General features: G+C 39.4%; 1 protein-coding gene across 2 annotated transcripts in view; it reads left to right on the top strand.

The window, feature by feature from the left end:
- LOC306987813 (histone lysine acetyltransferase CREBBP-like) overlaps nucleotides 1-12623 on the top strand; it is a 34867-nt gene extending 22244 nt beyond the window's left edge. Inside the window, exon 9 of one of the 2 annotated variants that reach the window (XM_079592395.1) lies at nucleotides 11711-12623. In XM_079592395.1, the coding sequence (XP_079448521.1) occupies nucleotides 11711-11716 (6 nt within the window). In that variant the 3' untranslated portion in view covers nucleotides 11717-12623. The remainder of the gene's footprint in view (nucleotides 1-11710) is intronic. The other variant, XM_079592394.1, reaches the window with a different exon arrangement.
- Nucleotides 12624-13727: the final 1104 nt, after the last annotated feature.

The following is a 13727-nucleotide window of genomic DNA, read 5'->3' on the forward strand; positions in this document are numbered from 1 at the left end:
TAGCAACGCCCTAGCAACCACCCAGAACACCCTAGCAACTGCCTAGCAACCACCCAGAACACCCTAGCAACCGCCTAGCAACACCCTAGCAACCACCCAGAACACCCTAGCAACCACCTGAACAACATGAATAAGCCATATCTCAGCTGCAGAACATCGTACAGACATGGTTGTTTGCTCGTATGCAATCATGTACCACACTCTAGCAACCGGGTCGTGTTTTTTGCCACTGCAAGCACCATTCACATTTTCTTCTGGAAATGTACGTTCTAGTTATTAAGTTGGCTTGTGAAAGCCAACATACTGAAATCCTATTTAAACTTATTATTATTAATGGTGCTTGCCTATAGGCAAAGCAACATTAGTGTTATTGCTCATACTTATTATTTTTTTTTTTATTATTATTATTCTTCCACACAAAGTTCGGCGCGTAACTCGCCCCGCACCGTTTGTCACAGACCCCTGAGTGAGGTGTCAAAACGACCGGCTCATTGAGGAGAGGTGTGCTATATCTTTTCTAAGCGATCGGGTGTACGATGTTTGCACAGCGGACGAAAAAGCGGCCAAAAAAGTCCCATTGACTTAACATTGCGGAATTTTCAGAAATTCAAATCCCAACTGTCATTTTTCACACACACAGACACAAAGGGCCTGACACCCCTGCATGTCTCCCCCTCTCTCTCCCTCAGAGGATTTATATTATCCAGCAGCCAATAAGTAATGGCCTAAAATCTTCATAGCCACACCATAGCAACCAGTACAGCACCCTAGCAACCATAGGCTATAGGCACGAGGCCGCAGGCCTCGTGCACTCATTATAATGCACTCGTTTAATAACACAACCACTCAAAATACCTTAGAACTCCCTAGCAACACCCTAGCAACCACCCAAAATACCTTAGAACTCCCTAGCAACACCATAGCAACCACCCAAAACACCTTAGAACACCCTAGCAACCACCCATAACACCCTAACAACCACCCAAAATACCTTAGAACTCCCTAGCAACACCATAGCAACCACCCAAAATACCTCATAACTCCCTAGCAACCACCCAAAATACCTCAGAACTCCCTAGTAACACCATAGCAACCACCCAAAATACCTTAGAACTCCCTAGCAACACCCTAGCAACCACCCAAAATACCTCAGAACTCCCTAGCAACCGCCTAGCAACCACCCAGAACACCCTAGCAACCGCCTAGCAACCACCCAGAACACCCTAGCAACTGCCTAGTAACCACCTAGAACACCCTAGCAACTGCCTAGCAACCACCCAAAACACCCTAGTAACCACCCAGAACACCCTAGCAACCAACCCAAAACATGAATAAGCCATATCTCAGCAGCAGAACATCGTACAGACATGGTTGTTGGCTCGTATGCAATCATGTACCACACTCTAGCAACCGAGTGGTGAGTTTTGCCACTGCAAGCACCATTCACATTTTCTTCTGGAAATGTACGTTCTAGTTATTATTCTTCTTACATTTACAACTCTATCTCGTCCTAGAGCTTTAACTCTACATACTCCAAACTCGGCTCAGACACTCAAACTGTTCTGACTCGGTATGCTATATCTTTTCTAACTGATCGGACTTACGGTTTTCCTATAAATGACGATCAAACTTGGAAAAACTCCCATTGACTTAACATTGCGGAATGTTCAGATTTTCAAACTCCCCAACTGCCAAAAATTCAAATCAAAATCCCTTGAAAGCCTAGACTAAATCAAACTGCCATTCTATACACTATATGAGCCATTGAGACTCATGTAAACTCATTAAACTCATCTATCTGTCTACCTCAAACTATTTTAAACTTAAACTAATTTAAACTTCAAACTAATTTAAACTTTTTATGAATAAAAACTATAAAAACTCGCTCGTAGGCACAAGGCCGCAGGCCTTGTGCCTCACCTTAGCCCTAACTCCAGGATGCTAATATAAACTAAACTCTGAACTCTTAGACTCATGTAAACTCATAAACTCATCTATCTATCCAACTCAAACTATTTTAAACTTTTAACTAATTTAAACTTCAAACTACAACTCACTCATAGGCACGAGGCCGCAGGCCGAGTGCCTAACCTCAGCCCTAACCGATGTTAATATACATTAAACTCTGAACTCTTAGACTCATGTAAACTTATAAACTACTTTAAACTCATGCATTCACTAAACTCTAAACTCAAAAACTCTTGAGTGTGTGTGTGTGTGTGTGTGTGTGTGTTAGAACACCATAGCAACACCATAGCAACCACCCATAACACCCTAGAAACTGCCTAAAATACCTTAGAACTCCCTAGCAACACTATAGTAACCACCCATAACACCCTAGCAACCACCCAAAATACCTTAGAACACCCTAGCAACCACCCAAAACACCTTAGAACTCCCTAGCAACCACCCAAAATACCTTAGAACTCCCTAGCAACACCCTAGCAACCACCCAAAATACCTCAGAACTCCCTAGCAACACCCTAGCAACCACCCAAAATACCTCAGAACTCCCTAGCAACACCATAGCAACCACCCAAAATACCTCAGAACTCCCTAGCAACACCCTAGCAACCACCCAAAATACCTCAGAACTCCCTAGCAACACCCTAGCAACCACCCAAAATACCTCAGAACTCCCTAGCAACACCCTAGCAACCACCCAAAACTCCTTAGAACTCCCTAGCAACACCCTAGCAACCACCCAAAACACCTTAGAACTCCCTAGCAACCACCCAAAATACCTCAGAACTCCCTAGCAACCATCCATAACACCCTAGCAACCACACAAAATACCCTAGCAACCGCCGAGCAACCACTCAGAACACCTTAGCAACCCTCTAGAAACACCCTAGTAATTTTAAACTACTTCAAACTATACTTTAAACTATTTTAAACTTTAAACTAATTTAAACTTCAAACTAATTTAAACTAATTTAAACTTCAAACTAATTTAAACTAATTTAAACTTCAAACTAATTTAAACTTCAAACTATTTTAAACTTTAAACTACTTTAAACTGTAAACTAGAGGTCGACCGATTCATCGGTTTTGCCGATTAATCGGCACCGATTGTTGACTGGTGGAACTATCGTTATTGGCAAAAATATATACCGATAGTTTTTCCTGGTTGCGTCTATTGCTGGAGCGGCTGAGAAGCGCACGCTGTCATTCATTACACAGTGCTGAGAAGGGTCTGCTGGCATGATGCAGTACAAGAGCGGCCTCTAGAGGTGTAATAAAAACTTGTGCCTCGTGTTGTTTATTTCGACACGTGATTCTGCGTGCTGCACTGAGAGCACATGCTGCGTGAGAGAGCTGACATCAGACGCGCGTTTAAAGCACCGACAGCTCAAATGTATGTAGCCTATACAGTACATTTTGTCATATCATTATAAAGTGATTAATTTGTTGACTAAATGCTGCATTAGTAGAGACAGTAGGCGTTTGTTTGCCTTCGAGGCTGAGAGGACGCTAACATTAGTAGTACCTCAAGCGGTTAAAACACTGACAAACATAAACGTAAGTCCCACCCGAATGTTTAATGTCACAATTGTTACCTCTATTTGCATTAGTTCATATCCAGCTGGTCACTTTTATGCATTACATATGCAGATAAGTTGCATATTTAAAGCTAGAGACGTAAGCAAACTGATATGTTCATACAGCCGACAGAAACATAAACGAATCAGTAAAGCATTCGATTTCGGTAATTTATTTTTTTCATCTTCACTTTAATACAAATTTTGTTACTTTTTAATTAATTAAGTTGGCTTGAAAAGAACAGTTAAATAGTTACATTTTGAATGTAACTGGTTTTATTTGTTATTTAGAGTTACTTTTTGTTTCAGTTTGAATGAATGTCTTTTATTGACTTAAAATATTTATTTTTTTATATATTTATACACATTTATATATTTATTTCATTTAGCATGTTTTCATGGTTCAATACAGTTTTTTTATTTTTATAATAAAGTTCAGCACTGTTTTACTTGGAGTGTTATGTTTGTTTTTATCCAGTATCAATTTTAAAAACTATCGGTTCATTAATCGGTTATCGGCAAGTATGGCCCAACCTAGCTATCGTTATCGGTAAAATCCACTATCGGTCGACCTCTACTGTAAACTACTTTAAACTTCAATCTACTTTAAATTACTTTAAACTGTAAACTACTTTAAACTACTTTAAACTAATTTAAACTTCAAACTAATTTAAACTTCAAACTATTTTAAACTTCAATCTACTTTAAACTGTAAACTACTTTAAACTTTAAACTACTTTAAACTACTTTAAACTTTAAACTACTTTAAACTACTTTAAACTAATTTAAACTTCAAACTAATTTAAACTTCAAACTATTTTAAACTTCAATCTACTTTAAACTGTAAACTACTTTAAACTTCAATCTACTTTAAATTACTTTAAACTGTAAACTACTTTAAACTTTAAACTACTTTAAACTACTTTAAACTTCAAACTACTTTAAACTTTAAACTTTTTCAAACTATCTGGTCCAAACTTTCACAAGCCAACTTAAAGTTTGTTTCAACGAACTTTTTAATCTAGTTATTCTTCTGTTTCTTCTTTTTATTCTGGACAAAGTTTGGCGCGAAACTCGCCCCGCACCGTTTGTCACAGACCCCTGAGTGAGGTGTCAAATCGACCGGCCCATTGAGGAGAGGTGTGCTATATCTTTTCTAAGCGATTGGGTCTACGATGTTCGCGCAGCGGACGAAAAAGCGGCCAAAAAAGTCCCATTGACTTAACATTGCGGAATTTTCAGAAATTCAAATCCCAACTGTCATTTTTCACACACACAGACACAAAGGGCCTGACACCCCTGCATGTCTCCCCCTCTCTCTCCCTCAGAGGATTTATATTATCCAGCAGCCAATAAGTAATGGCCTAAAATCTTCATAGCCACACCATAGCAACCAGTTACAGCACCCTAGCAACCATAGGCTATAGGCACGAGGCCGCAGGCCTCGTGCACTCATTATAATGCACTCGTTTAATAGAGATTTTAAATACTCTATAAAAACTCACTCCTAGGCACGAGGCCACAGGCCTCGTGCACTCATTATAATGCACTCGTTTAATAGAGATTTTAAATACTCTATAAAAACTCACTCCTAGGCACGAGGCCGCAGGCCTCGTGCACTCATTATAATGCACTCGTTTAATAGAGATTTTAAATACTCTATAAAAACTCACTCCTAGGCACGAGGCCACAGGCCTCGTGCACTCATTATAATGCACTCGTGTAATAGAGATTTTAAATACTCTATAAAAACTCACTCCTAGGCACGAGGCCACAGGCCTCGTGCACTCATTATAATGCACTCGTTTAATAGAGATTTTAAATACTCTATAAAAACTCACTCCTAGGCACGAGGCCACAGGCCTCGTGCACTCATTATAATGCACTCGTTTAATAGAGATTTTAAATACTCTATAAAAACTCACTCCTAGGCACGAGGCCACAGGCCTCGTGCACTCATTATAATGCACTCGTTTAATAGAGATTTTAAATACTCTATAAAAACTCACTCCTAGGCACGAGGCCGCAGGCCTCGTGCACTCATTATAATGCACTCGTTTAATAGAGATTTTAAATACTCTATAAAAACTCACTCCTAGGCACGAGGCCGCAGGCCTCGTGCACTCATTATAATGCACTCGTTTAATAGAGATTTTAAATACTCTGCGGCCGAGTGCCTAACCTTAGCCCTAACCCCATAGTAACCATCTGTGGAGCCCTAGCAACCACCCTGAAGTCCCTAGCAACTGCCTAGCAACCGCCTAGCAACCACCCAGAACACCCTAGCAACTGCCTAGCCACCACCTAGCAACCACCTAGAATGGCCTAAAATCTTCATAGCCACACCATAGCAACCAGTTACAGCACCCTAGCAACCATAGGCTATAGGCACGAGGCCGCAGGCCTCGTGCACTCATTATAATGCACTCGTTTAATAGAGATTTTAAATACTCTGCGGCCGAGTGCCTAACCTTAGCCCTAACCCCATAGTAACCATCTGTGAAAACTACCAACCACCTAGTAACACCATAGCAACCACCAAAAATACCTTAGCAACCGCCCTGAACACCCTAGCAACCGCCTAGAAATGTCCTAGCAATCACCCAAATACCCTAACAACCACCCAAAAAACCTTAGCAATTGCCTAGAAACCACCCGGAACACCCTAGCAACCACCCAAAATACCATAGAACTCCCTAGCAACACCCTAGCAACCACCCAAAATACCTTAGAACTCCCTAGCAACACCATAGCAACCACCCAAAACACCTTAGAACACCCTAGCAACCACCCATAACACCCTAACAACCACCCAAAATTCCTCAGAACTCCCTAGCAACACCATAAAAACCACTCAAAATACCTTAGAACTCCCTAGCAACACCCTAGCAACCACCCAAAATACCTTTGAACTCCCTAGCAACACCATAGCAACCACCCAAAACACCTTAGAACACCCTAGGAACCACACATAACACCCTAGCAACCACCCAAAATACCTTAGAACTCCCTAGCAACACCATAGCAACCACCCAAAATACCTAAGAACTCCCTAGCAACACCATAGCAACCATCCATAACACCCTAGCAACCACCCAGAACACCATAGTAACCACCCAGAACACCCTAGCAACCGCCTAGCAACCACCCAGAACACCCTAGCAACCACCTGAACAACATGAATAAGCCATATCTCAGCAGCAGAACATCGTACAGACATGGTTGTTTGCTCGTATGCAATCATGTACCACACTCTAGCAACCGGGTCGTGTTTTTTGCCACTGCAAGCACCATTCACATTTTCTTCTGGAAATGTACGTTCTAGTTATTATTATTGTTGTTGTTAATATTATTATGAGGCCTACAATAGTCATTTATTTATGTCATAATTTCTTCTAAAGTTAGTTAAACCAAACTTTTATTTTGACGGGTTGTATGTTTAAAGGGCACCTATTATGACATTTAAAATGTTCCTAATGTTGTTTAGGGAGTCCCCAACAACAGTTTTACATGCATGCAATGACAAAAAACACTTTTGTGGTCGTATAATATGCATTTATTTTTACCTGATTTGCTCACCGACTCCCAAATGATTCGTTCAACGACTCATTTTTCCAAACCCCTCCTTTGCGCGACGCTAATCTGTGATTGGTCAGATGACCCAGCAGTGTTTACAGAGATAATACTTATTGTTTAACACGGAGTACAATGATGCTTTTATCAATTAAATTGTGTTATAATAATGATTATAGTCCACTGCTTTGTAGTTTGTAGTAAAAAATTAAAAATAAGATAAAGAATGTAATGTTATGTTAGCGAGCATAGCCCAGAGTTCATATTGTAAAAGCACAATCAGTCTTTGTTTGCGTTAGCCCGATGCATAAACATAACGTTTTTACAAAAAAAAAAAAAAAATGCAGTTACGTTACTACGAGGTATTATTCTATTCTTTAAGACAACTCCGAAAACAACGACAAACACTTCACATAGGCTATCTCAATACAATTGTCATTGAAGACCTAGAAGCTAAACGGTGCGTACACAACAAACAAAATAATTATTAAGCATGCTACATAAAATATAAAAGCAACAATTATTAATAACACTTACAGGTTGTGATACGGAGGAGGAAGCTGATGCAAATACAATTGGAACTGAACCTTCCTTCAATATCAGCCGACTCGCGAATCCAAGTTTGATTGCATTTAAGTTGGTAAAGCAATCGTCTTCAAAATGGCGCGAACAAAGCACAAGGCTCGGACTACACTTCTGTGGTATAGTTGTATATATGAATTGTAGCCACTTAGTCTTCAAATGCTCCTCCTTGGGCAGATGAAAAAAGTTCAGAACACAGCGCCATGATGTTTTCTCTGGCCTTGGAGCGCAATAAGTCAAATAACTTCACAAGTTGACGTCATCTAGTCAGAGAAAAAGCTTCGGTCTTCTAACGATTCATAAAAATGACTCAGAGTCGACTCTTACTTTTAAAAGACTATAACTTTATATACGGTGCACTTTCATATTTCAAACTTTGCAGGATGTTTTTGTTCACTTAGATCTATGTTACACACTACATGAAAGGTACATTTCAAAATTCCATAATAGGTGCCCTTTAAGTCCTGTTTCAGAGTGTATTAGACAATAGTTTTTTTCAAATAAAATGATTCAAATGCTCATTAGGCGTTCTCAGAGCAGCTCCGGAAATGTTCATGTATTTATGTCCTCGTATTGTCTGTGAGATGCTGAAAACCCCATGAGCGTCACGCGTAGGCCTACTTGAGTAGTAGCCTAGCCTAGACCAAACGGCACATCTCATTCGCGCCGATTCAGACACGCAGATTGTACATTTCCTATATAGTAGCCTAGTCTTTTGCGCTGTAATATTCACAAATCATGTCACGATTTGATTTATATTGTACATTTTGCAGCCACTTTGTGTCCACAATTTTTGCAAATTGGATGCTTGATGACAACAACGCGTTAGTTTTTCTATATCCAAGTATTCACATGGCCAGGGGTTCGGTTCGCTGTGTGTGTGTGTGTGTGTGTGTGTGTGTGTGTGTGTGTGTGTGTGTGTGTGTGTGTGTGTGTGTGTGTGTGTGTGTGTGTGTGTGTGTGTGTGTGTGTGTGTGTGTGTGTGTGTGTGTGTGTGTGTGTGTGAGAGAGAGGGAGAGAGGGGAATCCATATATTTATTTTTTTATTTTAGGGCGTCTGTTCTACCGCCCGGATCGCGATCTTTATTTTTGTATTTTATTTTTTTACTCCGTAACGGACATGATTTAAAATGTATAGCGAAGTACAATAGGCCTACTTCAAACAAAACATACTTAAGTAAAATTAAAATTACAGATTTAAAAAACTAGGTAACCTAATTCGTTACTTTCCACCTCTGGCATTTAAGTTATAGACTGAATGATGGTTTAATATGTTGTTATACAATGACATTTTAAAGCATGGCTTACGTATCCAAATACAGCTTTACTGTACAGTATTTCAAAGATTTGGTTCAGGTGTTTATCCAGTAGAGGGCGCCAACAGTGAGAAAAACACTGACTCCTTCCTGTTCACTGTATTTCTATATTATTTCTAGTTTTGATCATAATCTGCACTGTTTTCTGTTATATTTATGCTTCAAACAAAGAAGAATGACTCCATTGAAGTAATATATTCTCAGAAAAGTCATAACTGCTTAAACAGTTTGGATTCTTAGTTGAAGTCACCTTGAATTTATCTTTATCTTCTTGGAAACATGACTAAAATATTGTATGTTTGATATTCAAGATAGCAAGGAGCACATTTGCATCATGAAGAATATGTACACAGAGGTGAATGTGATTTCAACAAGGAGGAAGTTTCCTGAATCAACATCCTTGTTGGTCCTGGAAAAACATCCTTATCAACCAATCAAATTTTAGGGTTAGGTTTAGTGCTAGCTACTGTTAGGTTTAGGCTTGGGTTAATGTTAGGGGCTTGAACACCATCTTTATCAACCAATAATTGCCCACTGATTTGAGGGCTAGTTTATGGTTTGTGTGAGGTGTGGGGTTCTGGTTTGACTGGAGTGTTGTTTCAGGACCAACAAAGATCTGAGCCGTGTGTAAACCAGACGGGGGCCGGATCTGAGCCGACACTATGTTGCTGTCGGGGAGGAACTAAACAAACAAAAAATATAACAATGTACAGGCATTAGGTGTGCAGAATGCACCATACATTTGTTCTTACTGGAACTTTCTGTGGGATTTTATAAAACGGTCTGACTGTCGTGCATTTCAAGACACCATCTACTCATTTTGTGGAGTGTGTATCTATAGCAACTTGTATAGCAGATCTCAACTTTGAGCATCATGTTTCATCTTTATATACAAAGAAAAACAAACGGTGCTTTTTGGTTGTTTGGGATAATTAAGCTCTAAGAACATAGGAACTCCAAGGCACTCGAATTATGTTGAAAATAGTTTATTTTATTCATGGCTTAAACATTAAAATTGGTGACAGGCACACCTACGCGTTGCGGCTTTACATGCCTTTGTCAGGGTGTGTGTGTGTGTGTGTGTGTGTGTCATGTAGTGATCACTCTCTGCTTTCAAAACAACATACCATCACGGGGTGTGTGGAGATTCACAGATTCTAGATTACTGGCAAATTAGAAGTTTGTTGAATTATATCTAATCTGATAGATTACTTTCTTGAAACAAACCGCGTGCCGGGTATGACTGTATGACGGGTATCATAACTTCTGGGAGATGGTGAAGACAAAATAATTTCATACAGTGCGGGCATGACGGAAACAAAGAATGGAGTGGGTCAATCAGATTATCTCACAGATAAACGATATAGATCAAGAACATTCTAGATTCCCCACCGCTGCCCTATATAAGGAGAGAGGAGTATTACAGTCAGAGAGACCTTAACCATGGAGGCAGAGGAGAGGTTATATCTGAGATCAGAACAGAAGGAATTCAAGTATGGCGAAAAAGGCCAGCAAGTTGCTTACACACCAGAAAAAAAAAATGAAACTTATATAGCAGAAATGTAGAAGTCACATGGAATAACCACAGACAAGTTAAACATTACCGGTAATGTTTTTTATGATGAGCTATACACATCAGAGCCACATGACAGTGAGAACGCAGCAAACTTTTTTTGTCACTTTATCAGTGAACAGGATAAAGTCTTCAACAATCCATATCAACAAGCTTTTTTTTTACATATTCCCTGTGTGTGTTTCTGTACTTTAATATTGAAGTGTATTCTCAGAGTCAGCCTGGCAGTCAGCATGTAGGAAAATTCATTCAACATCTAAAGAGTGTTCAGATCTCTTGAAAAAAAATTGTAAACCTGTTGCCTTAAAATTATTAGGTAAAGAAATGTAATGCTTAATTGAAAAAAAAAAAAAAATCAAGTTCTGTGAACTTAACAATTCCACATTGTAATGACTCAGAGGGCAGAGACAGATCCATATGCAACAGATTTATTCAACAGAAAAGTCAGGCAAAAGGTAACTCAGGTAGTTGATAATAAAGATGTGCAGGCAGAGACGAGAGTAGGACCGGGCTGGGGGTCGTGGGCTGGCAGCGAGCTTACAGTATCCAGGGACGGGCTTTGGGTCTAGGCAGGCAGCAGAGAATCAGAATCCGGGACGGGCTGGAGGTCGATAGGCAGGCTGCAGACAAACAGACAGGGTAGTTCAGCGTGGTCGGAGCACAGGTAGACAGAGAATCAGGAGAAACACTCGGACATGCACACATAGAGAGGCAATACTTGGCAAAGAGCGCTCTGTCAACGAGGCAGATAAAGGCTGGGCAATGAGATATCATTCAGAACAGGTGAAGGTTAATCAAGAGCGCAAATGATGCATAGTAAGGGAAAGGTGCAAAACCACTAGAATTCGGGAGAGGGCGCTCGTGGGTGAGAAATGATGGACCCAGGGAGACTGGACGCCGTAACACACATGACTTACTTTCTTTGATTAAGCATGCAGTTTATTTAATTAATCATTTTAAGGCAACGGGTTTCCTCAATTTTTTAAAGTTAAGTCACCTGATCACTTTTTACAAGCAGGATTACTGCAATTTAAGATAATCCATAGGCTACACTGTTCTAGGAGTAAACTGACAAGAATATTTCCAGAAATATGACTAGATGTGAAATATGACACATGTTCTAGATTTGACAGAGAAGAGGTCACTTTGGGTCATATGTTCTGGACATGTCCACAGCCGGCGGTGATGGAGGGAGGAGCCATGGAGGAATGGAGGGATGGTGAAGAGAGACACAATGGGGATGACAGGAGACAATGACGGCTAGATGGAGACTTTTTTAATTTATATTGCTTTTTTTTTTGCTTTATACATCTTTATATGTTTTGCATTGTTATAACATTAATATTTCTCTTGATTTTGACATACTGTACATTCTTTTATTGTATAATTGCATTCTGTATTGTGTTACAAGGACAAAATGCTTTTGATATTGTCATCGGTGTTTCTGGTTTGACCTGATGCCATTATTTGATATGTTTCATTGACTAGTAAGGAGTGGTGTTGATGTGAAAACTCTGATCATGTTTGTCATATATACACACAGAGAGAGTTTAATGTGTTCATGATGTTCTGGTGCTGAGATCCGGCTGGGGCTCTTAGAGGCCATTAAAGCCCTCATGGACCCTAAAAGAGCCCCAGTGCACTGCCTCAACACACACCTACAGGTTTGGCTTTAATGTCTTTACAAAGTTTTACTGAAATTTGAAATTATTGCATGCTTGTTTGTTTTGACCATTGAAACTTGTTAATTTTCCATATATACCGTAATTAAAAAATACTACAAAATAAAGGTTAAGGTCGATGTCTACATGGCCAAACCAAAGCAAGACGACATATTCTGTAGAGAATATACTGCAGTTTCCTCTCCTGCCTCCAATAGGCTGATAGTGATAGTTCTCCACTATCTAAACCAGGAGAACGACTCTGACACTTTTCATAGTAAACCTTTAAATAGACTTTATATTCAGTGTCTACAAAGTGTAGGTTGGATATGATGAGAAAACATTTATTTGGAATTAAAGCATTCTTTTCAGAGAATCCCTGTGGTGTGTTTTTCTTCCTGGTAGAAACCATGTTAGGGAAGTGTATACCTAATGGGATTTTTTATTTGTTATTTTTTTGGTTATGAGAAAACGTCAAAATCCAATATAAACACCCAAATAAATATCCAAAAACTTCAGATGAAAAAGAGATGTTCTGCATACAATGAAATACAAGGCTCAATGACTCCTCTGAATATACCTGAGAAAACTGAAGATTTAAATGTCTGTAACTTTACAACACAACTTTTTTTACCTAAAAAACACTGCTTGGGTTCGAGCAGAAATTCCAACTGCACAGCACACCAAAATACGCACAACCTTTACCGTTATAATTATATGTAGATGTGAACTCATGAAATTCCAGTGGTACTGGTGGATTTCCGTGGGAAATTCGAGCATGTCTTTGCGTCATTACGTCACATCTGTATACATAAGGCTAGTATAGGCTGTATTGCGTGTGAGGATGTTGGAGGTGGAGATTTATAGCCTTTTCTCACAGCACTTGATACAATTAAACATCAATCTGTTTTTGTTAGTACTACCAACATTGTTCATGTTAGTACCAATATAGTTTTAAGACAGTTGTTTATATATTTTGCTATAGTGAGCCAGAAGGAAATATCAGTTTACATTAATTTTCCAAACATTCATTTTGCCATCGATTGTACTAATCCAGTAAGGTGTGTGTGTGTGTGTGTGTAGTATGGCATTGTTGTATTGTGTTTTTGTGAACACAATGCTATTGAAGCCTGTTCTCATAGTGATCAGTCTGGTTCTTAATACATAGATACGTTCAGTTTGTTTTTCTCTTTTACTTTGATGACATTGTTTGGTGTTGTATGGCAGAATGTTGCTATGGCTCCAGGATACTGTAGTTATAAACATTGCCACAAGTAAGAAGAGTCCAGTCCTATTCCTCCACAGATTTCTATACTGAGAGATACATTAAGAGCCTCATCGGGCCCTCAAAGAGCCCCAGTTAATGTAAAGAGCCCAACACCATGCCACTAGGACATTATGAGCATTTGCTTTGTTTCACTCTGTTCCTCTTCTGATTCAGCAGTTATCATTGTGCATGAAAAGTTATGTGTCAAAATTC

The sequence above is a fragment of the Phoxinus phoxinus genome (genome assembly GCF_949152265.1).
Source record: "Phoxinus phoxinus genome assembly, chromosome: 20".
Lineage (NCBI taxonomy): Eukaryota > Metazoa > Chordata > Actinopteri > Cypriniformes > Leuciscidae > Phoxinus > Phoxinus phoxinus.